The 26,920-nt window shown below is 38.5% G+C and overlaps 1 protein-coding gene across 3 annotated transcripts in view; it reads right to left on the minus strand.

Moving 5' to 3' along the window:
• The window catches only part of NKAIN3 (sodium/potassium transporting ATPase interacting 3), a 337,593-nt gene that overhangs the window by 12,618 nt on the left and 298,055 nt on the right, over window positions 1–26,920 (minus strand). For 2 of the 3 annotated variants that reach the window (XM_054284754.1, XM_054284753.1), the window contains exon 5: window positions 12,072–12,132. In XM_054284754.1, the coding sequence (XP_054140729.1) occupies window positions 12,072–12,132 (61 nt within the window). Of the gene's footprint in view, window positions 1–12,032; window positions 12,133–26,920 lie in introns of all 3 variants that reach the window. The other variant, XM_054284755.1, reaches the window with a different exon arrangement.

The raw sequence follows: 26,920 nt of genomic DNA on the forward strand, positions 1-26,920 counted from the left end.
TATAACTCTTTTTTATTTGCTTTAAAATCTGCTTAACATGCCTGCCAGTTAATGGCAGTCTTTTGCTGGCAGTCTGGGAAGTCTCCCTCTTCCCCGTCCCTCCTTTTATTAGTAGCTGCCTTTGCTGGGATCCAGGTACAGAGCTACCATCTTTACTTCAAAGACTTGATATCTTGACCTGGCTACAGATGCTAAAACTTGTACTTCCGGTAGCCTGAGAGGTCAGCTGTCAGCTTTTTCAAGAGTACTGATCTGATGCTGTTTTGCACTTCATGACATCAAACTCATTAACACTATCTAACATTTTTTTTCCATTTCAGATAAGGCCATTTCCATTTCCTCCTCCTCCTATTCATTTATCATCCTGTCTTTGCCCTCATGACTACTGTTTTAATAAAACAGCCATGATTCCATTTTCTTCATGCAGGAAAACCCCCATTTTTATTGTATAGGTAATATTTTATAGAATTATCAGAGGGCATCATGTCAGATCTTATTGATCTTAATGGTTGACAATACATTCACATTCACCTTGAGGTGGCAAAACCCAAATTTTCTACCACAAACCTCCCAGGGTTTTAGTGTCTTTAGATCCAAGCTACCACTTTTCTTCTGCTAAGCAGGCAATGTTTCCTCCAGCACTGATAGAGCCCTCCTCTCGCCCCAGCAAAAGCCTCTGGTACTACTGTGCCTTCTCTGAATCAAAGTCTACAGACTGCAAATGGAAGTTGAAAAATCCAATCAGTGATCTCCAGATTCTCAATATCTTCCTTTTAATTTTTTATCTCTGTGAATGAGTAAAAATCAACACGCTCTAGTCTTCTGTTTCTTCTTGCTTTTAGTTTTTCAAAATGAGGAAGCCAGCCAAATAATCTTTTGTTTATCCAGTATCATGTGAGCCTTTACCAGCCCCCATAAATGCACTATCAAGTTCTTCTATGGTACCCTCATTCCATCCCAGAATGTATGGCCATAGAGCATTTTAGAGCCACTGTGGATATATCTGCTAAGTTTACTACTTAATCACATCCAAGGGCATCCATGAGTACCCATTTGTCTCTGTCAGTCTTTCTCGGCAAATGAGGAAGTCTATTGCTCCTCACATTTTTATTGCTTTTTTTCCTACTCTATCTTCACATTCAAGTCTACTTTCTCATCTCTTAATATTGTTTTTAGTATTATCATCTCTGTCACCAACTCAAATTAGCTCCTTAACACCCCAAAACAGAAAATTACTCCTTTTTCAGCTTTGAAAATAGAGCTGAGAAGGTAGAGTACCATAAAATGGGAGCTTACAATAACCAGTGGTCTTCTCATATATGATGGAGGGAAAAAAAGAAATATCACATGTGTTAGCAAACATGATGGCTAGGGAAATGGTTTTCTCATTGTTAGAAAGTGGCATCATTTCATATTAGGGGAAAGATGAATGTCTGCAGTACAGTCTGTAACAGGATTAACACTCACTTTGAAGCCACCAGTGAATCAATCTGCCAATGAAAAAGAAAGATAATGCAATACTGCCCTCAATCATAAAAAAACTCTCTGAAGAAAGATAAAGTAAAAATACACTTCTCAGAAAACCTTGTAACTTTAAAATTTCAGTCCTCCAAAACAACAGATTTTCATTATTAAGGAGGAAAAGAGAATGAGTAGAAATCAATGCCAAGGAATAAGAGCCATCATATAAATGGTGAGAATCACATGCCACCATTTTGCTGTATCTAGTCTGTGATATTGAGAAAAACACAGATGAACTGAGATTAAATTTCTGCTAGCAAAACCAACCGTGTATTTACTGATTCAAGGCAAAAGAATGTCAAATGAAGTTTGAAGTGAGTCCAGCTATGACCCAAATCACAGAGCACCGGTGAGAGAAAGACTTGTTAAGATACAGAGTTAATAAAGCACATCAGCAATAGACTAAATGCAATAAATATAATGTAGCCTTTTTGAAAAACAGCTTTTATAGGAGCAGGCAATATATTTTATTTGACCAACTGGCCCAGCTGGAAAACCATAACAGCTATATCTCCTGATTTATTAAGACAACACCTCTTGCTCTGAATCTTGCTTATTTTATATACTGAAACCATTAAGGCTGTTGAAATAGCACAACTGGAAAATCTAAAAAGCGCAACATATAGACAACAAGTCAAAGTTTAAAACAGGTGGAATTCAAAAATGTTGAAGTTGTGATGACATCAGAAACACAGTAAAGAGAACTAAAGAGGCAAGAATTTCACAGGATAAAGGAAAGTGTTTACCATCTAAAGCAATCACCTAAATTATTTTCAATATTTTGACCACAAATTATTCTGAGTTGGAAGGCACTCGCAAGAATCATTGGGTCCAGCTCTTATGTGAATGGCCCATACAGGGATCGAACCTACAACCTTGGTGTTAATTAGCACCATGGTCTGACTAACTGAACTAATAATTTCTCCTTTCTCTTGCCTTTTGACTGTGGTTCTTCTAAGAAATTCTTGTGATACTTTATTTTCAAGGTTATTTCTCTTGCTTTGAACTTGTCAGTAATCATTGTTTATCCCTTTCTCTTCCAAACAAAACTGACAATTTTTCTTGGTGGAAAATGCTGCTTGCCTTTAGATTTATGAGATTCAGAGCTGAGATTTTCAAAGATGTATAAAGTGGTCGATAGTTAATTCTTATTCAACTTTTTTCAATTTTTGCCACTTTTTGAGAAAGTATCCATTACCAAATAAAATTATCTTCAAAATTTACCTGACTATGACCTGAAATTCATGGCTTGGTTCAATGTACTTCACTGACTGCTGGTTAGCTACCTCTTTTTAAATTTATAATTCCCACTTTTCTAGATAGCTTGAATATCCTCTAAGGCTACAATGTATGATTACATAAATTGGAACACATTAGATAAAAAGGGACCCATATTGTATGATTTTTGTCATGGGTACTCCCTTAAAAAAAGAAACTACCAACTCTGGTTTTTCTACTGCTGTATTTCAAAGCTTAATGCAACTAGAATTGTGAACAAACCTTATCTTGAGGAAAAATCAGTGGCAGTCTCTCAACTCAGGTGGTCTGTATGGATCTGTTTTACTTTTGAGGCTATTATCTGTAAAGAAGAAGGGAGGACTTTTTTTCTGAGAAGAAGCCTCACCATCCCTCTTGCAGGCCAGGAATGAGCATAAAGAAAAGGCACTGAGAACTCTGACCACTTATTTTAGCGTTCAGGAACACATAATCACAAAATGATTATATGCAGGTGCTTTTATTAAAGAGCTATGAGTTTCAGGGGACACAGGCCCAAATGTGACACTGACACGGCTTCAAACTGAACATGTTTTATATTCTATCATTATATAATTTGCATATTAATTATTAAACTTACGTAGTTCTATTGTATACATTGATTTCATCCAAGCATGGGTTACTTGTGATTCCCCTCAAACCCCTAATATAGTTTCTCATGATTCTTCTTATGACTAAACAATAATTACATCTAATTACTAAATAATCATCACATCTAACAATCATATCATTTATCATCTGCTGATTACACAGGTGCAGTTTCACATGATCTAGCAAATACAAGGCCTAACATTTCCCAGGGCCCACCCTTAACATTTCCCAGGGTTTACCAAGCCTAACTTTCTTTCTAACCCCCCAAATTTTCTACGATTTTAAAATCTTTTACTATCACTAAAACTGCTAGTTCATCTGCAAGTCTGTTGGGCCTGTCAAAGAGGCTGAGTTACACATCATATCAGGGAAGCTGTGGGTACAGTTGTCTCAATGAACAGCTGTCCTAATTCATTGCTCACTGAATTCCCAGGTTCCTTATCAGTGTATAATGACAGTTTACAGCCCAGTGTAGGGCCTGACTAATCCTGTGCCCCCCTTGGCTCAGCACACCCTTTCATTATGGGGGCACATCATTTGCTCCCGGATGACTCTTCCCACGCCAAAGGCAGCAGATATTCCCAGACAAAGCTCTTAGACATGATTTGCTGACTGGGAAATTACCACTCAGGCAGCACTAACAAGGAAATGGGTGTTGCTTAAGCTGAGACCCAAAAATTAGGATAACCTATCTGCATGACAGTTAAGATTTGGAGGAGATGGTGTTTACACAGAAGTGCAGGAGTCTGAAAAGTTTCTTTTTAAGCTCCCCAAACTAAAACAGACACAAGGCTGCTGCCATTCGGAAATGAAGAAGAAAGAGGATTGCTACTGGAAGTGGAAAATGGATTTGTAAAGAGGTTTCATTTTAATGGAGCAGCTGGATGAAAGGTACAGACAGGAATGGGCACCACTTAGGCCTGTGTGTGATGTTGAGTGGAAAGCTCAAGAGAGCAGCGCTGGATGCTGGAGTAAGATTGATTTAACAATAGATGCAATTTAAGTGAAAAGGCTAAGGTGCTGGCAATGGGGGGTTGCAATAGCATCCATTTAAAGACAGATTTAATTTCAACAGAAAGGCCAAGGAGGTGGAAGGTGGAGATTAAAACAAAATCAATATTAAGTTAGGTTGGTAGAAACTAGAATCAAATGAGCCAGTTAAAAAAAAAAAAAGGCATACTGAATATTTGGGAGTAAGGAAGCAATTCATGGATTCTAAGAACTATCGAGGACTTCTCATTAAATGATATAAGCCCTAAAATCAGAATTATCATTCCATTTTAATAAGAATATCATTTATTAGAGTAGTAAACAAAAAAATCTTAAGGGAAGGTATGATCTCCAGTTTAAAGAAAATTGCATGGTTATAAGTATATTCCTACTTAAAGATAATTCTCTTCTATCACAAAATCAGACTTCTTGGGGTTGGAAGTGACCTCTGAAGATTGTGAAGTCCAAACTCCCTGCTAAAGTAACAACATTTAATATATGTGCATATTTCTACAGTCAGAATCCAGAACTGAGGATGGAAGCTATAGTGATTGCAGCTCTGCACCTTTTGGCAGCTGAATGCTCACACAATTCATTGGTATAACAGAAATCTTTAAAAAATTTTAAATTCTATTCTCCTGAACTCTTGCTCAACTTTTTACAAAAAAAAAGTTATTGGAGAACTCCATCTTCCATCTTGATCAAAATTACCAAATATCGTTTCAATGTATGAAGCAGAGGAGAATATGCCTCACCCACTGAACTGTCTGTAGTGTCAGATACAGCTGGCTCAGGGCACTTGGGATTTTGTCCCTCACAAAAGAACATTTTAAAACTGTACTGTGACTTAATCATGACTGCTGTGACCTGCTAATATTCTGGAGAATATCCCATAATATTATGTTTGCTAAAGTGATTGAGATGATTCTTTTCTACTGAATTTCAGGAAGAAATTTCTGACTTGTGCTTAAGGGAGGAGTTATGGGAGTGCACAGGAGGTACTCTTACTATTTGAGTGATTTATCCCCTTCTTTAATGAAAAATCAATGAGCTGCTGGCTTGCATACAGGTGTATTGATTATTATCTCCATACCTATTCAAGCAACCCAACATTAAGAAATTAATTCTTTACTGAAGATAGACTAAAATATTTTACTGAAGTGGTTTAGAAACTCAAGGGGGATTTCCTCAAGTTATTTGAGTCACGCCTTGGAGTAAACTATGTTCAACCAACGAAAAACTGGAATTAGCTTAGACTTCATTTAGATTATGCCATTTTCTCATGCCTTGTCTGCACCCTATTTGGACAAACCTTACATGTTGGATCCCACATGAAACATGCGGTACTTTCAAGCAGGTAACTTCTGCTGCTGCTAGAACTATTCCACAGTTAAAACTCCTCTTTCTGTACACTTTGCACCATCTATTATTTAAAGACAATCTCTTAGAACAGTGTTCTGCAACAGTCAATGGAGAATACAACTGGAAATGAAGACCATTTTGTACATTTTGCTAGGGGAATGTAAAAGCAGACAGTTGCATGAGTATTTTTTTTTAGATTTTTCTTTCCTGTGAAAGATTACTCATCCATGGTTTTTAAGCAGAAAAAAATAAGGAGGATCATGCCTTTGCTACAATTTTTTGCCAATAGCCCGTCTAGAATCAAGAACTTTTCCCCCTAGTATTTGAATTTATATTGTTTAATTGCTTTTATTTTAAACCACCTCAAAGATTTTACCCTTGGTTGTGTGCATTATATCTATGCATATGTTTCCATAGGAACTAGAATAAATGCTTTCTCAGGCAATGTATGATAACCAAATGTAAAAAAGGAAAAAAGGAACAAAAATAAATTGAAATAGTATGTAGAGGTAATTTAAATAGTGTAACATCCCTGCAGTATTTCATCCTTTATTAAATGCTTCAGAATTCATTGTGTTAGTTTAGTGTAGGAATGAGCATGCATTTTCAGGTAATTCACACACTAAGGCCAGTGATAAATAAAGAGGACATCAATAGGACTGTAGGACCATACAATGTTGTTAAACCATAAAGTCTTGTTAGGACAGAGTTTTATCCTTTACATTTCCACTACAGGAGAAAGTGGAGTCAGGTATAAGTAGGGTAGTGAAAAGATGAGTCTGCATCTAATCAACAAACTCCAGCTGGGCAGACCTCTAGAGTCTGCAGAAACTGCAACCTGATATTTGCCTCCATTAAATGCCTGGTGGGGCTGTCCTAGGCCACAGCTGAACTGAGGAAGCCCCCTGGATATACCTGGTGACATTTCTGGTCACACCACAACCTCTCCTTCAGTTCAGGGTAGGCATCTGCAGGATGATCACAGAGGCTGCTAGCAGGGAGTGAGACACTCTGGAACGTGGCAGCACCTCAGTGCCAGGAGCAGCAGGAACCACCTGTGGCATGGGCTGGGCTCCCTGGCTTTCCAGGTGTCACAGACCACCTTGAGGACAGGTATGTTGGACACTTCATCTCTGCAGGAGGCCACTTTTTATTTTTAGAAAACTGTTCAGTTGAACTACAGAATACATCTGGTTATGAACCCACTACTATTCTATGCCTAGCAATATGTATACCTGGAAAAAATACCTGATCGTGTTGTTTTTCCAAAAACAACAAGGTGAATCAAAATTCTGGGGTTTTGGGTTTCTTGTCCAGATGAACAGAAAGATGCAAGCTGCTTTCAAGCCTTCCAAAAATTCTGGTAACCACTCCCATTTTCCAGAAACACTAAAGATGGGAGAATGCTGTCAATGTGGCAGCTTATAGTGCTGTTTCTCTGCCAAGCAGTAAAACTTATTGTCATTTTAAACATCTGTGTCAAGCATACTCATCCACTGGTCAGGAAAAACACATTTTTTTTCCAAGTCATTATGGTTTAAAGGTGACAGTGGTGAGTGCTAAAGCCCAGAGATGACCTCTGCTGCTGTTTGAAAAGTTTTGTTAAGACCACATTTTCAAGGAGATAATTTAGGACAGTTGTTGACTGGAGACGATTGATTCTTGTATTGCCTAACAGAAAAGTAGTGCAGAAGTCTCCATCTTGGTGGTCCTTGATATTAAACATTTTATGACAAAAACTCTTTTCTCAGAATTTAAATGGATTCAACTGCATGTACAATTGCAACTAATGTAAAGATAGTAGTGGGCTGCCAAAAACTCCTTAGTTAAGGAGACTTGGATACTTATATATAAAGGTAATCAGATATTTTCAATATTAGCTATTGTTAGCTAGTTCTTCATTCACTTTGCAAAAAGTTAGCATATTTATAATAAATTTATCACTGCTGGACCTACTGTGTAACTATAAATATTAAATTAAATGTGATATAAAATTCTTTTTCTCTTGTTTGATTACTGAGAACAGATGCTCAATGGTGTGTATGAATGCAATGCCATATGTCAGATAAGGCAATGCAGTAGTTTTTCAGAGGAAGTAATAATATATCTTGCTTTACTTAATATCTTTGTAATGATAGCATATGGAGGGTCATATTGGTACCACAATATGGGGAAACTTGTAATTTGTGAAAACAAATTCATCTTCCTCTCTGTTCTGAAAGTACAGCTGAGCTGTGAACACAACTAGCAGAGAGGACAGACAAAAAAGAATCCTTTTTTTGTTTATTAATTTTGTTCTTGTGTTTTCATTTAGGGGATAAATCTTCATGGTGAATGGAAGCCCTTTCCTTTATTTTTGCCCATGCACAAAAGAGGTTTAAATTTCATTGGATTGGCTTTTTGGCATTTCAGCCTCATTTGTACAAAGATGCTGAAATCACAACTGTAGTTTTGTGGCAAACCTTCCCCTCTGATTTCACTACTATTTCTTTATGCAATTTGTTTACAAATCAGTTTCCAGCCCACAAAATCCAGTACACTACAGAACTATCACTTCTGACATGTGTCAGTGTCACATTTATGAACTAGTATTTAGCAGTAGTAGTGCTAACAATGGTTTCTCAAAGAAGTCCAGAAACTATTTAGAAGTTTAATCATGATTTTAGCAATGTATTTTGCCTAGTCTCCAGACTACACTGAATTAAAACAGTAACTCTGACAAGGTGGAAATCAGTTTCTGAGTTCATTTCTAGGAGAAAATGATTCACAAACAGGATAGTGACAGGCTTTTATGATTACAGATTTCACATATTCTACTCCTTCAAAAGGGCTTATTGAGATTGATAGATCTACAAAGAGAGAAATGAAAAAATGAAGGGAAGAGATATAAATAGACTTTTTCATTAGGATGAATGATGGAAGGTAATAACCCCACTACCGTAGTATGCCTTTTACATGTCCCTTTTTTTTTTCATTCCTTTTGACCTGCTACCATCTTCCCTCTAAGTAAAAGTTAACTACAGTATGAAATGTAGGTAGGGTGAGCAATAGCTGGAAATAAATGTTTCCTCAAGCATTATTACTGTTCAGAAAAGTGTCCATCAGCTGAAATGTCAGGCTCCAAATCCATTTAAGCACTGCATAGAGGCTAAACAGGCAGCTATTATTAATTTTTAAGTCTGCTTGATGGGTTTTAGACCAAGAACTGGGGTTAACTCAATGCACTAAATATTGCAGAGTATATTTAATTAGGGAGGCTTTGAGACTCTGATGGCTGAGGATTTATTCTGTACAAGCTACTGCTTAAAATATGATGGAATAGCTGCATCTACCTAAGAAAAAGATCTGCTGCATCATATTTAAATGCATAAAATTGGTCTTAGTTGCAGGTTTTTGGAATTTTGTCCTAATATAAACAGTCTACTTTCAATATGTTTTGAAGCACCATTGTGCTTACATCTAGAATAATTTTCTGTTCATTATGCTGCAAGTTAGCATTGTGAATTTCTCTAGAATAAGTCCTGTTCTTCTCAGCTAATTATCAAACTGAACCATTTTCTTTCTGTGGCTTAAACAGACATTTCTTTATTCAAAACATATTTGTGGGATTCTTATGAAGGGGTTAACATTTGTCTATAATGCATTTATCTATAAACATAGAGGGCTCTAAAACACAAATGGGCACTAAGACACAAAGTGAGATATTAATGGGCTGCTTATTTGCTTTGATCCAATTTAGAATCTTAGAAGGCAATAAAAAAGTAGCAAGTCAGAAATTACTTCTTTCCAATGGTTGTAAAATCTCCTAGCTGCATCTATTCCACTTCTTAGCTCCTCTCTTTCTGTCCTTTGTGCACTGCTCTGGCCCCTGCCCCAGGTCATTTTCTGCCAACAAAGAAAACCTATTCACACAAGAGTATAGAAGATCAAATGTAAAGATAGAAGTGAAATGGGAAATTTGTCCATTCCTAACAAAGGACATTACACCATATTTTCCAAGACAAGTGAGGTGATTTTCACTTGTAACAGACAAGCAAATTGTCATTGACAGTTCTGAAAGACAAGCAGAAATTAAATGCAGGCCCCTGAGTCAGTTGAGGAGAATGGGAATGGGTTAGTTCTACATACTACATACTTAGCACTTGATGTGCTTTATTGGTTGATAAATATGTTATCTGCTCTCCATTCTCAGTGATTTAAATATCCATCTGTATTGCATGGCCCAAAACCCTCAGAAGATAATTAGGTGGGCTCACCATCAGAGGAAAATGAAGCAGTTCCCATCTCTTCTGAACTAGACATGTTTTCAAAGTGAACAGGGTCATTAATTTGGAAAAAACCCTCTCGTGAGGCCTTGAGTGTCTAAGTCACATATGGTCTGTAGCAGTTTCCATGAACATGTATTCTTTCCTGAGAGTTTTGTCTTCCACACTTCCCTAAAACAGGGTGTGTGAAGCACACTATAAAGGGCTAAGCAAAGCCAACAGTAATATAACATATTTTTGCAAAAATTGGAAGAGTATGTCTTCCCAGGTACCGATGCATTTGTGCTGGCATGTGGGTGTGGATGTGCACGCACGTTTCTCCTTCAAAGGCACTGCAGTTTGTGTCTTCCTCATCACCTGCAGGCCTCCCCTAACAGCTGATGTAGCCCCATGCTCCAGGCACTTAGTAACTGCTTCATAAAGTTTCCAGCTATCTCTATGAAGCCCTGGCTGCTGCCCTGACTCATCACAGCAATAGGGACAGGAGCAGTGTCTGGATTTCACCAAGCAAAGGCTGCGTTTATGAATCCCAAGCCACACAGCCACTGTGCTGCTGTGCCATCTGCTGATGCCCTGTGTTACCAGTTCCTCCTAACTGGCAGTTTCCAGCTCTCCTAGGAAGCATTTTCTGGGCTTTTTCTCCTCAAGCCCTACATTTTATTTATGTTTCTTCTCCAGGTGTTCATATTTCTCCTTTACAGCATCCATCTTTATCCAGGCTCCTTTTGCCTTTCCACAGTACAATATGTGCACACCCTGTAAGTGCTTATGCCTTACCACTCAATTTTATCTGAGGATCTCTTTGATATATTTTCTTCTTAATAAAACCTTTAAATAAAAGTGTTAAAATAGATTTGATACTAATGTCTGTTGCATTATGATGGAGAACTGAACATTGTACCATTTGTAGCAATAAAAAAATATTTTGTTTATAGTCCTTCACACTGTTTTCAATGAAACAATCTGCTTTTCTATCACACACATGAATTACTTGAATTATGTTTTCAATAAGATTTTCCAGGTACTATCAAATACCTTCCTACAAAATAAATTAATTTCTCCTATGATATTCACCCACTAGACCTATTCTGCGAAAAAACAGAACAACTATGTAAAGATTTATGAATAAAAATGTTTATAAATAAATATTTAATTTCATGTTATTTATGCTATAACCATAAAATGCTATTGACATTATTTTTTTTTTTTTCCCCTAGAGAGAGCTATTTTACTGTTTACCTCCCCATAAATAAGAAGTAATTTAAATGATCACACGTTGTTCCTTTTTAAATTTGTTCTTGTGTTCGCTCCTCTGCTCATCCAATATTTTTCCATTCTCTCTACTGCTTTTACCAATGGCTATCCCAGTCATGGAGGTATGGTGACATCCTCAGACAATTCTCACAACCACTTTTCACACAGCATCCTACCAAAATGTTCAGCCTATTCAGATTTTTCCAATACTCTCTTAATGATTTTTTGAGAAATACTTTCTTAAGGTGTGCACGTTTTCAAACTTTTGGAACAACATGAGTACATATATAAGGGTTTCATGGACAAAAGGATGTCAAGAATATGGGGTCAGCATTTTAAATACATGGTCTAGGTGCCTGTAAGCATAGATCAGGTTTACCTAATTATTGATCAGAGTGATACTGCACACTGCAAATGGCTTGGTCTGTCCTCTCCATTAATTTTACTGCTGATAAAGATGCCATTTGGAAACACAGATTAAGACGTTTCAGGAGCTTTGATTCAAGTGTAAATGTACATCCATAAAGGCATATATATCTATATGTATGCAACATTGATCACATAATTTTCATCTCTGACTGGCTCATGTAAGAGGTTCACAAATCCCTAAGAAGAAGTTAAGAAATTGCAATCCCACCTTGATAAGTTGTTAGTACCTAAATAAGTATATCTTTAAGCATAACTGGTTGTGTACATGAATGCCAGATTCTGTCATTTTTCAAACTTTGTTCTTTGCCTTGGTAGTTTAATGCAAGACAGTTTCAGCCCAGGTACCTTGGCTCCAGGGATGGTGAGGTGTGTATCAGTACTTACAGCTGTCCTCCTCCTCCATGAAAATACTGATCACGTAACAGGCATACACAAATCCAATCAGCTGTGTGAAAAAAAGAGGAAAAGCCATCATTAAAACACATTGAACATTTATAAAGCTGTTACTACAATGATAAATACAAGTATCACAGCTAAATTTTAAAGATATTTACTTCTATTTCCTGAATTTACAAATTTCAGTGCAAAGAGCTAAATTAATTTCCTCTCTTTTGCTCATGTTGCATAACTTATATATAAATATGCATTTTATAGTTTAAAATATTTTCCTAGTCTCACTGGGATCAGTATTGATGAATACTACTATTGAGTAATATTGGTGGAAAACATCTGTAGCCTGATGTTCAGCTGTTATTTACTTTTGTTTGTTCTTCAATACCTCTGCTCTCACATGGCTTTTTCCACATGAATGTTGGCCTCTATGCACCTCATATGCTTACTAAAATGCCAATATATTTATTGACTGCTACAGAATTAAGTCATAGTAACACTTCTATGGAATCCACAAGAAGTGTCTTTTGGTGCTACATAAAGCACCCCAGTGAAGAACTGTTAGGCAAAATTTTAAATTGATAGTTGAATTGTCATGATGTAACTGAACAGTAAAACTGGGTTATGACTCATTGACATCAGGAAACACCATATTTCATGTAAGTCATGTTAACTATGCAGGAAATGAACAACAACATTTCCCCAAAGAACAACAGTCAAACCATGCCATTATTTTAGCAGCAGCACCCATGCAAGCATCCTCCTTAACCCAGATCTGTGTCACTTGTGCCGCCATGAGGAAGGGATTGAGATCTTTAGGATCAAGAAATAGAAACTCCACTCTCTCCTTATCCATATAGACAAAATGTTTTCTTATGACCATGACCAAAGATGAAGAAAATCCCAGTGGGCAAGAAAATCTATTAAACTGCACAACCAGACATGTCCAATCTTGAGAAAATATTGTTTGTGCAGCTGTGCACAATTCATGCCATCTGAAAGCCTTGAAAAGACTCTTCAAGGGAGATTTCAAAAATAGCCCAGAGATTAGTTTTAAGAACACTCCTTTTTCTCTGGTCCATTCAAAAAATCTAATTAAAATAGTTATTCTAAGGATGTCACGGATCAGCCATCTGAGAAAGAGGTAATTTAATAGTATCTAGACAGGTATAAGCTCCTTCAGAACCAGAAAAATCATTCCAACCTGCTTTCTGGTTGGGCTCCTGGCATGAGGAGCTTTACAAGCAGCTCCAAAAACCTCTCTGCAGACAAAAAGCTTGTCCACACAAGGGAATTCAGGGAAGTTAAGATGAATTAACTAAAGCTGTGAAATCAATGCACATAAGATAAAGTGCATTAAATCCCTGTGTGGCCTTTCCCATTCAGAAATAAAGTGGCCCTAGTTTACTGCAGCTTAATCCTTCTCCAAGGGATTAATCTTCCCATGGAGAATTAAGCTACAGTATGCTGAGGCTGAGCTACTTGTGAATGAGGGCTGTCACAGCGCCGTGGCACAGTCCTGTCACAGCTTCCTCTCCAGGGCATTCACCTCACTGCTGTTTTCACAAAGTGACTTCAATCCAACTTTTCTCTCATTCTGAGCAGATACAGCATCAGCAGCTTCCCTGACTGCTTTTTGGTGTCCAGTTTGCTGCGTGGTATTGCCACAGCCTCTCTCAGGTGAGCAGCACTGATGCTCTGAGCCAGCTAAATGCAATCCAGCTCTGGAGGAGGCTGGGATGGATCCATGACAGAGCTGCCCATCCCCATGAGCCTGGTGCCATGGAGCTGCAGCAGGATGGGACCCACAGACACGGCAGGGCTCACTTTACCTGCTGAGAGTTGTCTGGGTGGTTCGGAGCAGTCCAGCTCCTGCTATTAATGACAATGGGGTCTTATGGATCAGCTGCCAGCACACCCAGGGCCAGCAGTGGCTTACTGACTCCTTGGCAGATTAAACACATTTTTTCCTTAAACTTCACCGTTTAGAGCACCTTTCAGGCATGACAACTAAAACAATACAATATAAAGTCTTCCAAGAGATCAAAAGACAAATCATACCTGAGATGCAGAGCTTGTGCCACCTGAAGGTTACATATAATTTAAAAATATTGCATTAGTACCTTGGAAAAACCAGAACTCGGGTGATTTTTCATAACAGGATGTCACCTGTTTATTTACAATGTTTCCTGATCACCATTTGTGTTGTGCAATTTGACTGCATAAGTCACTGGTGTTTGTTTCTTTTTCTTAAAAACGACTAAAATATTTTGAAGATTAAAACTGCTGAGCAAATAATGAACATGATAGAAATTAATTGTAGTACAGGCTGTGGGTTAAGTGTTTGTGAAGGAAGATCAAATATTAGAATTATTTACTCTTTCCTCATCGTGTACTTATTTTTTCTTATTAGTAGCATTCTTTATTAAGCTAACTTTATTTTTATAAATGCATTTCATTCTCTATATCCATGCATATTATATAAGATTTATCTCTGTAAGTGCTTCCAGCAGATTTCTCAAATGTCTAAGATTTTGGGCAAGTGGATAAAGCACAGCAAGACTTCCACTCTAACAAGTAATAAAAGACCTGACACAGAGAAAACATGGGGAGAACTACTCAAAAAAGTCTTCCAAAAATGTGGGTCATGACAAGCCTGAGTTTTAACAGTCCAAAGAGTTTACATCCTGCTCTTTTAGTAGACCTTCTCCTTAATCTTTCCCCACTCTCTTCAATGTTTGAAACACACTTAGTCCAATCTGTGACCTTCTTGCAAAATCAGCAGCCTTTTTCTACTTTTCAGAAATATATTTCTTTATATTCCTCAGCATTAGAAATCACTGCTAGCTGTTATATTTATGATGTATATTTGTTTAAAACACACCATTTCCACCATCTGTTTAGTTATTAGTACTAGGAGAAATAAAAAAGTGTATATCCGCTCTCTTTCAATTCTGTGGTCTTTTCAATGGGAAGAAAAAGATGAGGCGATTAATCATAGCCCTCCATAATCCAACAATATCTTCTTTGGTTAAAAGTCAGAATGCATTTTATTGAAAGAATAAAACAACAAGGAGAAAAAAGAGCCCTTTAGCATCAATTATCAGGTATTGCTGCTTGAGGGGTCAGCAATGCTTGGATTGTAACTAACAAACAAGTTGTTATAGTGGGGTAACTGATATCTACAGCACCATCAACACAAAGTGATAAAGTGGGAATATACCCTTTGACAGATGAGACTTGTTTCCAAGTCCTTAAACAGAGTTACAGCCACCACTGTGTGAATATTTTTGTAAATGAATCAATTAAAGCCTCTTATTTTGTGTTATTGATGGGCATGCTAATAAAATATTTATTCCAACAAATTGCTTTTGGTATCTTGATTAACACAGCTGCTGTTTAATTAACAGTGTTATGCTCATGTGAATCCATCTAGCCACCAGGCTAATTGCCAATCTTGGTACTGGAAATGCTGGCTATTGGCCTGGCACCAAGTGATAGACTTAAATGTGTGTTCCCTGATAACCAAAGCAATTATGATGCACATGAGCTGCAAGATTCCTAATTTGGTCATCTTGAGTTGCAGTAATCATTCAAAGGGACCGATGAAGGGGTTGGAACAGGATGTCCAAAGCATCAAAGATCACTAGCACCTGAAAGCATAAATAGGAGCCTCTGGATTGATCCAGAGAGAAACACAGACAGCCAGGAGGCCTTGTCTTGACAACACTGAGTTCAAGGCATGGAAACCTTCTGGGATCCCTGCACTGTACAAGACTCCCTGTCTTACCTGGAGAGCCCAGGCTGTTAAGGGTCTCAGAAGATGCCTGTCAGTGCTATTCTGCAGAAAATCAGCTGGGAAATTGTGGGTAAAGGCTGCTGTCCTCAGCCTTCATCTATACAGGGGTTAGGCTATACACCTTTCTCTAGACAGAATAAGCAATGCATAAAATATTTCAGGGAATCACAGAAGGTTTTGGTTGGAAGGGACCTTAAACCTCTTCTGGTTCAACCTCCCTGCTGTGGGCAGGAGCATCTTTCACTAGGCCAGGTTTCTCAAATTTTATCCAGCCTGTCCTTGAACACTTTCAGATATGGGGCATCCACAGTTCCTCTTGGCAACCTGTTCAAGTGCCTCACCACCTTCATTGTAAAAAATGTCTTCCTTATGTTCAATCTTGATCTATGCTCTTTCAATTTACAGCTCTTACCCTTTGCCCTCTCACCACAGACCATGGTAAAAAGCCCCCTTTACAAATGGAAAGGCTAAAATAAAGTTTAAATAGCCCCAAGTCTCTCAGCCCTCCAAATATCCTCATGGCCCTCCAAGTGGAGTATCATGAAAGCAGAGAAGAGTGGTAGAATCACCTCCCTTGACCTGCTGCCTACACTTTTTGTGATGCAGCCAAGGGTGCAATTGCACTTTGTTGACTCATGTTAAGTTTGCCGTCCACCATGATCCCCAAATTGTTCTCAGCAGGGCTCCTTTCCAGCCATTCATCCCCCAGCCTGTACTGCTATCATGGATTGCCCTGATGCAGGTACAAGATCTTGTACATGGCATTTTTGAAGTTCATGCGGCTCACACGAGCCCACTGCTTGGGCCTGCCAAGGTCCCTCTGGGCGGCATCTCATCCTTCAGGCCCACCAACAGCACCACCCAGCTTGGTGCCATCTGCAAACCCTCTGAGGGTGCAGGCAACACTGCTATGTCAGTTATAAAGACATGAAATAACACTGGTCCCACTCTGGGCCCCTGAGTGATACCATTTGCTATTGAACATTGAGCCATAATTCTTTGGACATGACCACACAGTATTGTCAGACCCATCAGAATTTTCCTACCAAAAACATTATTTCTTCAATGTCTAGCTGAGAAGTGTTGCTGAATTCTCCGAGTCATAGTGAAGGACAAGCTCAGGATGTGAGAAACAGTTGTCACCTAAGCTATAAGTTGGCTGGGACTTCAGCCTGGAGTCCACAAAGGGATTTCTTATTAGTGGAACATAGGTACATTGGAATGATGCTATTATCAAGGCTTTTGATGCATAATTTATCTTCTGCTGATATCCTTAGGTAGAAATAAAATAGTAGTAGTCTCTGTTATTTTTCTCCCATGCAGGCAGCAGATTCTCATGAGGACCCTAATGCTTTAGTCTAACTAAAATCTCCAGGCTTAAGCTATGGACATCTGCATGAAATGTAAATGCTAGTTTAATAAAAGTGAAATTAGATTATATAATTGTCCATCATTAAACTGAAACTATTAAAACATGTAAGAAATTAAAAATCTAATCATTTGAGCAAATATATGCTGTGAGATATAATTGCTTTAATAAATGGATATTACTAGAATATATCCTACTAAAAGTAAGACTCAAACTGAGTGCAAAAATGTATGTTTACTTGCTAATTAATGTATTTTAATAGTTGCTACTTAATGTGGATTAACCTTTCCCTAGGAAAGCAAGGACAGATGCAAAATAAAACTAGACTGATGATTTCAATCAAGGCCATTTGCTGAAGACTGAAATACTTTTTATTAAAATTGATGATTTGGATAATTTTGATTTAAGTCTTCCTGCTTTGCTTTGTCATCATCAGCTGTGGCCTTTGAATACACTCTCACAGCATGAGATTACTTTCCTATCAACTTCACATACTGCAGTTGCACTGGTTCACAGCAGATATGTGAGTCTTTCCTAAGTATTTAGGATTACATGAAGCAGAGCCCTGGGCTATCAGGTTAATCTTCTAGGTCAGGGGTACAACAGGTCATTTACCACAGTTAAGCAATTACAGCAATTAGAGTTTTGTATAGATCTCATTGCAACAGCCATGGAACCATCCACATAAACAAAATAAATGTACAGTACTCCTGGCTCCAAGAGGATGTGTGTGACATTGTAGTTAAACTAGATTTGGAAGATTTCTCCAATTTGAAAATTGGAGAAAATGGAAACTGTGCTTCATACTCTTCATTGTACACATCTAGTCCACCCAGCTTGTCATTGCACTGGACACAGCTTTTTCTTGACTTCTTTTTTGCTGATAAGAACTGAAAATCATTATTTCTTATTAATGTCTTGGGGTTCTTCAAAAATGTAGCTTGGCAAACACAATTCCTTTTATTCTGCGAGATATTTCACTATAACCTAATTTCCTACAAAGACTGAGGGAATACGGATGGAGAAGAAACTTTTAGAATTGAATCTTTATGCATTAAAAAATTGTAGGATACAAAGCTTGACAAGATGTTTTAAATTTAACTTATAAAATGGAAACTATGTAGCAAGAGTGAATTTACTGAGCGAAAAAGTAAAAATGCATTCAATTACAAAGCATGCTTCCTATTACACTGTCTCCTGATTAGCATTTTCACAAGAGTTAACAACCACTGAGGAGAAGTTGAAACATGAGTAGTTAATCTTCTTAGCTACCTATTTGCCACTAACACTTTCATTACTCTGCAGAGAGGACTGTAAAACCTTTTCCTCCATTAAAGTCTAGAAAAGTGCTAAATCAGAATGGGAGATACATAAGGGAAACAGGATATTATATCAGTATCTGTGTGCATTCATGATTCAGCAAGATAGAAATATGAATAGGATTATCAGGCACAAAGAAATCATAACTCTACACATTTCAAGGCAATGACAAAGGAAAAAGATCCAGAGTAACAGCAGTATATAGTTGGAGTATAATAATAACCATTTGCTACTATAGTATAGAGTTATCCAATTATATGACTCTATACAATTATGTACCCTATCTGCATGATTTTAAACATTTCACTAGAAACATATTGTAAAACTATAGATAATTTCAAAACTGAATAATGCAATTTTTAAAATTAAAGAACAGACAGTCTCAAATGTATGTTTGCATTTTCCAGAATTATATTATGAAATGCATAATATTTTACATTGGTAGCAGGGGGAGGCTCAACCTGAAAGTACTTAGAGATCTAAAACCATAAAAGTGCACAAAAAACTGGAAAATTGTCCAGAAAACATAGCAGGAAAAGGTAGCAGCAATAGCTGAAGTACTCTGTGATGTCTGGTTTTGGTTTTTTTTCCTCTCCTTCATCTTACTGAAATCTATTTGATTTGAGTTGAATAAAATTCAGGCTGTAGGGCTATTGTCTACCAATTTAATCAGCACAGCACAGAGCCTGTCTGGTCCAGCTGTGCCATTTGTAGATGCAGTGGAGAGATCCTGGAGACTACAACTCCGAGAGCCTTTAAAATGTGCTAAGGACTCTAAAAATGGGTGACAGGAGCTTGTGGGGACTTTTGCTATATATTTTCCATGGAGAAGCAATTGAGCAGATCCTAAAATGTCTGTTCTTAAAATGCATAGAAGTTGTTGGCTAATACTGCAGGAGACAATTCCTCTTGAATACCATTTAGCTGCTGGGGCCCAGCAGCAGGCTGGAAGAGACTACTTACAGCTGTTAGCTACTCTGCTTTTTGAAGTTCTACCCTGTATTTGCTGCTCTCACAAGTCCTTGTTCCCACAGGGTCTCTTGGGCTTTAAATTAAAAATTGTATTGGCAATCTAATTTTCCCAGGCCAAGATCAGAAACTTTGCACTTGGTCTGGGAATTTATTTCTCCAGCAGCATAAATGTATAACCTCCCTGTTACCCAGTTGCCCAAAATTACTTTACCATTTAAGAGGAGGACTGATGTGTTATGTTACCAAGATGTGTTCCAGCTTTGTCAGGGCTGAGAGCAAGAAAGGAAACATAGAGTGCTCTCTCTCCCCTCTTGCTCTTCAGCTTAGCTTCGGGTTATTTTCCCTCCTTTGTTTTTGCTTCAAGTCCTTAGAAATAATATTTTGTATTCTGAGATCTGAAAGATGGAGGATTTTGAGCAAACTGTGTAGTCCAATCCTGTGTATAATTACATAGGTCATAGAATTTCACCTAGGTACTCTGTTAGCACTAGGATAATGTCAGAGCAACCCTCACAGACCAGGCTGGGCTACTGGCGTGCTCCAAGATGAGTTATGGCAACAGAAGGGATCTGGGAACCTTCGTCCTTTTCTCAGAGAAGAGACTAGGAATAAACCCCATTAAGCATTAATTCTTATCTATTTGGTTGTCTGCTGTGTGATAAAGATCTAAATTTCCTAGTTGGAATGAAGTCTCAATATGTAAAAACACTGAACACAGTATTTAAACATGACTGGTCAGAACAGTGTTTTATCTTAAAATATATTTGTTAACGATCTTGAAATTGTTTGTTAATGATATAGCTGGATACACTGAAAGTCAAAAGTGCAAAATAAAGTCAACCTTAAACGTTGAAAGTTTAAGAGCTAAACAATGGAAAGTGAAGGGGATGAGGGTGGTTAGAAGAAAGAGAAAGGAGATCTACATCTGAGCAGACTTAATAAAATCACCAAAAAAGAACTGGATAAACAAGTGAGACTTTAGATCTGGCTTTTTTCCAGTGCATAAAGAAAATAAAAGTCATCCGAAGAAAGGGTCAAAGTTCTCATATTTAATGTAATAACTAATTAGTTTGTCAGCTGAATAACAGAAACTGAGAAAACCTTTTTCATCTAATTTTACAATAGGCAGGCGAAAAAATTACCTTCTTTCATTTCTGCCAAACTGACTTTGTGTTACTTGTTTATATATTTTCTAAGTACCTGCTTTTATTTGCATTCACCTTTACTTTTCAGTGTTCAGGATAATTTCAGAGGTACTTGCAGATCACACTATATTTCCTATCTTTTGATATAAAATTCAGTTTGATGGTGTCTTGTAACCCAAAGTATTTCCTAAAGAACTCATCAGGTAATGGCTTTATCTCCACCTAAGCTGCACATACCTAATGTCTGCCAGTGACTAAAGCCAACGTAAATCTCTTTGGCAAGTGACAAGGTACTTGGGAAGGTTTTTGAATCCCAGGGTAACTGATTATGCATGCAGGGGGCACAAAAGAAAACTGCTTTTAGAACAGTAGAATATTGCAAATCTTGGCCATTTTTTATGCTAATACTCCTTTTAAAATTCTTTCACTGCTTATACTGCAATTATGAAAGATGTTCTTTGTTGATAGAATGCCAAAAGATATTTTTCCCTCCTTATTAGATCTGAAGGCACATAATGAGAGCATTATTTCCACTTACTTCTTACAACAGACACAGAGAATGTATTTTCATTCCAACAATGCATTGAAATCTGTAAGAATGACTTCTTTTCTACTGAATAATTTCTTTCCCTTCATGTACAATGTAAATAACACATGCATGAAACAATTATATTACCATAAGGCAGTAGCCATTTAAAGACAAACTGTGACATGCAAACAAAAATGTCTAGTTCAAGACTTCAGTGAATTATAATAGTCTGATCCCCACTATTAGCCAAGCACCTTTATAGATATATCTTGAATACCTGATTAATAATAGCTAAGAAAGAACACAATATTATCCTGGCTCCTGTTAATCCATAAATATGGCTTAAAAACAAATGAAAAAATTGCAAAGCTTTCAGTAACAACAGTTATGCCACAGCAGTAAGCAGAGGGAGGTGATTCCCTTCCTCTGTTCTTGCAAGACTGTATCCAGCTCTGTGGCCGCCAACAAAAGAGGGACATGGACCCGCTGGAGTGAAGCCAGAGGAGGCCATGGAGATGATCAGAGCCTCTCCTCTGAAGACAGGCTGAAACAGCTAGGGCTGCTCAGCCTGGAAAAGAGGAGGCTCTGGGGAGACTTTAGAGCACCTTCCAGTACCTGAAGGCGGCTATGAGAAAGATGCAGAGGGACTTTTCACAAGTGACAGGACAAGGGGCCTGTGTGAGAGTGTTGAGGCAGGGGAACAGGTTGCCCAGAGGAGAAGTTGTGGATGGAAATGTTCAAGGCCAGGCTGGATGGGGCTTTGAGCAACCTGGTCTAGCAGGAGGTGTCCATGCCTATGGCAGGGGATGTTGAATCTGATGATCTTTAGGGTCCCTTCTAATCCAAACCATTCTATGATTCCTCAGAGAAAAACAAAAAGCAACCCAAAAAAATAGACTCAAAGCCATCACATCATCTCATACATGAAATGCTGTATGATCCAATGAATGGAAAGTAAGACTTTAACCTCTACCCTTACTAGCCTGCTCATATTATTGACCCAAGTGGAACCTTCTGAGAGGACTTGCAGGAGTGGCTGACACAGAAATGCACCTCAGAAGTAATCTCCAAAGCCTGAATGACATGCAATAGCTTAGAACGGCCATTAATCAAATCACACAGTAATAAAAGCTTTGAATAATAACCTAGAGCTGGTTAAAATTATCAAGAGTGTAAAAATTCATATAAGGCAGCAGGAATGAGCATAGGTTGTCTGAAAACTTTTCTTATAATCTGGTTTGCAGGGTAGGGCAGAAAAGTAGCATACAGTATTTCTGTGGGAATCAATTCAAAAATATTTTTGGACATTGTGTAGTTCGGTGTTCTTTTTCTATTATTATTTTGCTCAATATATGCAAGGAAAATCACACCAAATAACTCCCTTCTATGCCCACCACACATTTCTTGCCTTTTTGTGCGTTGTTGTTGATATACTAGGGTGATGAACAATAGCAGATGACAGATAGAAGAGGTGGAGTTACGATGATCTTTCTTGATCATTCCTTTGTTTTTCTTAATCAATTTCCATCTAACATCATATTTAGTAGATGACCTATCCCACGTGTGCTTTTGCTTGTGTATAAATATGCCATATTTAAGCCATAGAACAAATGATTCAGTATTGAGCCACAGTTGAACTGGTTTTTTTTGTCTTTGGAAGGAACAATGCTATAATTAGAAACAAGGCAGAATTTATGTGCTTGGCAGCAAATATAGCAGCCTCTTCACTCAGCACAAACTGTAATTACTCAATATGAGGACACAGGGACAAACATGACAGAATGGTGTAGGATGAAAGATGGTGGAAGGGGAAAGCCACGTCCTTGTTTGATCCTTCCTGATCCTTCCCACTGTAGTTTTCACTATGGATAACATTGTTTAATTCGTTCAAGCTGCTACCTGAATGTCCAGAGGGATGTACATAAACACACACACACACACACACACACACACACACACACACTCGTCCTTATAATCCTTCATGGAGTGGTCTGCTGTGATATGTGAGAAACAAGAATACCATAAAAGCTTCAATGTTATCAGTTTGCTCAGGTATTCCCAGTTAAACTGTGTGCTAAAAGGCTTTTGTGCTGGATTCCCACTGGGCAGAAAAGCTATCAAGAACTGCAGTGAAGCTTTGCTTTCTATCAGTGTCTAATGAATTTTCAAAGCCGCTTCTCCCGTCATGTCTGACCCAGCGTGATCTCTTATATCACGCGTCCCTGGCACAGTTTATTTGATTGCAGTAGAAAGTCTCTGTATTGTGGCTTCATGTCCTGCTCACTCCTGTTTCTTCTGCTTTCACTTGACACCACACCCCACTGCTCCCTTTGCCTTTATCTGAGCCTGATTCTGCAGCCTGAAGCCCAGGGTGAATCCCAAAGCAGTATTTCCTTTCCAAGGTATCTAAGCTCAGCCTGTAATCAGGCAGAATGCAAATACACAAGCTACACTGGAACCATTCTGGAAAGGACTTTTCTCCCACTATCAGTACAAAACCACCACAAGCATCCCTTTGTGGCCAGTGAGTGTGTCCCCACATTCACCATATTTTGGGTGTATGGAGGCATTTTCTTGTCTTGCCCCAAAACCAAGTGTCAGGATGTTTTAGCACATGGGAGGTAGACTTGGCCCTAACTCCTGCCATGAGGCCACTCCTGCAAAGAAATACAAATGCAGCAAGAGAGCCTGCACCTGGCAAAGGTTACTGCTCATTTGATGCACTGAGTTGTCCTGACTGGAGACAGGTTTCACATGGAAGCATCTTTGGACTCTCTGACACTGGCTCATCTAGGCTGAGCTTCTGGTTACAGCAGGTAGTTTATTTCTGGGAAACAAGCTCAGATTTAATTGAGGACAGAGATGATTGTGCTTATTTGGGTCATGTTCTGCCATAAAGTGAGACTCTGGATTACCCAGCCTGAAGGAGATTATGTCAGGCAGAGAAAATGTTAACCTACTTCTCCTCCTTCTCTGTGCATCCAGAACTGGGATGCATCTTTGCCAAGAAATCTTCCTCTTTACATGAGGGCACCAGAACCTCAAGAACAGGTCCTCAGTCATTGGAAGAAACCTTATTATACACAGGGGCATGTGGCATTCGCATTCTCTGAAAAAATCCCTTCACCCAGGATTTTTCTCCTAGGAAGCTGAGAAGCCTCAGAGAAAAGGAAAACGATTCTTATTTCATGTGCTTCTCCTGTGTTGTGTTCATGTGTGGAATGTATTTGGAGATTGTTTACCCACAGGTGATTGTTTCATTGGATTCTGGTGTGACTCTTTAGCCAATTGGTGCCAAGCTGTGTTGAGACTCTGGAAAAGAGTCACAGCTTTTCATTATTATCTTTTTAGCATTCAGTAAGTATCCTTTCTCTATTCTTTAATATAATATAGTATCATAAAGTAATAAATTAGCCTTTTGAGAACATGGAGTCAGATGCATCATCCCTACCTTTGTCAGGAGGTTCCCTGCAAATACAATAGGGAAAGCTGAAGGTATCACCTAAACAGGCACTTTTGGACAGCTGGAACATGTTTCTAGGGCTCCTGTGCTCTTGGACAGGGTGTTTGAACTCTCTTTCTTTTCTTCCTTTCAGGTACAAATAAGTTTAAGCCTACTAAACCCCGCTGTGCAGCTCAGACTAGCTGAATAAATACCTGGGAGGTGAAACTTTATGTCACTCTTTCCCCTACTGAAGCAATTCTCTCATAGCGTGAGCCGAAGTAGAGCTGGCTCATTTAAAGCAAACACAGGTAGGTCTGTTTTAATGGCAACTCTCACAGTTCTTTGAAATGTTAACTTTTACAAAAGCCAGTTTAGACCAAAAGGAAAATAAAAGAGAGGCAGTCTGGCCTCTGCAATAAGCAAACTGGCACAAACTGTAATTATTCAATATGAGGACACAGGGACAAACATGACAGAATGGTGTGGAAGGAAAAACAATGGAAAGGGAAGGCCATGTCCCATATTAAAGTCCTTTGGGGGATAATTCAATTGATACAGAACACACCTCCAGAAATTTCTTTGACCAGATCCTTAACCACAGCTTCTCAGTAGTTACAGTAAGTGCCATGGGATAAAAACTGTTTGTCTCTTAACCTCATAGACGAGAACAGAATAGGTCTGGGCTGTTTCAAATGGAAGGGACCAGAATAATCGTCTAGTCCAAGTGTCTGACCATTTCACTTCTGACCAAAGGCTAAAGCTTATTGTTAGGGGCATTTTATAAATGCCTCTTGCACACTGACAGACTGGGGGCATCCAGCACCTCCTTGGGGAGCCTGTGTCAGTGTTGCACTACTTTCCTAGTCAAGAAATGCTTCCTAATGTCAAGTCTAAACCTTCACAGGGCAGCTTTGAACCATTCCCACATGTTCTATCAAAGGATATCAAAACTGAAGAAAAGATCAGCACTTGCTTGTACACTTGCCCTCCTCAGAAAGCCGGAGAGAGTAATGAGGTCACCCCTCAGCCTCCTTCTCTCCAAACAGGCTGAATGTCCTAAGCTGCTCCTCACAGGATGTCTTCCAGCACTTTCACCAGCTTTGATACCCTTCTCTGGCTGCATCCAAGGACCCTCACATCCTTCTTAAACTGTGGGGCCCAGAACTGCCCACAGAACTCCAGGTGGGGCCACACTGATGCAAAACACAGTGGTGTAATCACCTCTTGACTGGCTGGTGATGCTGTATTTGATGCACCCAAGGGCGGAGTTTGCTCTCTTGGCTCGCAGGGCACACTGCTGACTGTTCCAGAGCCTGCAGCCAACCAGTCACCCAAAAAGGATAAGGCTGCAAAAACCATGTATGGTTTACATGATGCAGCAAAGCAAAAGAAAAGTCCGCTGCAAAATGTTGTAGGCAGATCTAAGGGCATTGAGTGACTGGGTGATAAAATTAGAGCTGAAATCCTCTGTCAATAAATGCAAAGTAATGCACAGAAGGAAAACCAACTGTAACTATACACATACAGTAATAGGCTCTAAATTTGATATTAGCTCTCAGGAAACTTGTGAATAGTTCATTATAAACCTCAGCTCAGTGCTCAGCAGCAGTCAGAAAGGAGAATCAAATAGTAGAAAGGCAAGAGGAAAGAAAGTAGAATACATCATTATGCCACCATCCAAATCCCTTGTGTCCTGCATCCTCAATGCTACACAAAGTTCTTTCTCCTCATTTCAGACAGGAAGTGGTTGAATCAGAATTACAGAGAAAAGCATCAAGGATAATCAAAGATATGGGGGGGGTTTAGAAAAGGGAGAGATTAGACAAATTCACCTTTGGAAAGGAGACAATTAATGACAGAATCATAAAAAAAATAAAATCATGCATGACTTGAAAATGATACAAAATAATTAATCGCACTTTTCATTATGCAAAGACAATGGAAAATCAAACCAAATTATCAGATCACAGACTAAGTTGTTGCCTTTCATCACAAAATGAAGGAAGGACATTTTCCACACAAATCAGAAATAAACTATGGAACCAAAGCCTCCCAAACATGCTTGAATGATCAGTCCTATAGATGGATCAAAAGCTGCTCTTTTCAGGGAAGGATGTTCATCAGAGGCTGTAAATAAACCAGACTTCAGATATGACAGGGAAGTCCCAGCCAATACACCCAGCAGACATTAAGCCCTCATCTTTGCTGCACTGAAGATGTCAATTTATTACCATTTACATTTGCTAAATTCAGCTGTAAGTTTT

The sequence above is a fragment of the Melozone crissalis genome, unplaced genomic scaffold (genome assembly GCF_028551555.1).
Source record: "Melozone crissalis strain CALT ecotype California unplaced genomic scaffold, PUWL_Pcris_2 ptg000042l_1, whole genome shotgun sequence".
Lineage (NCBI taxonomy): Eukaryota > Metazoa > Chordata > Aves > Passeriformes > Passerellidae > Melozone > Melozone crissalis.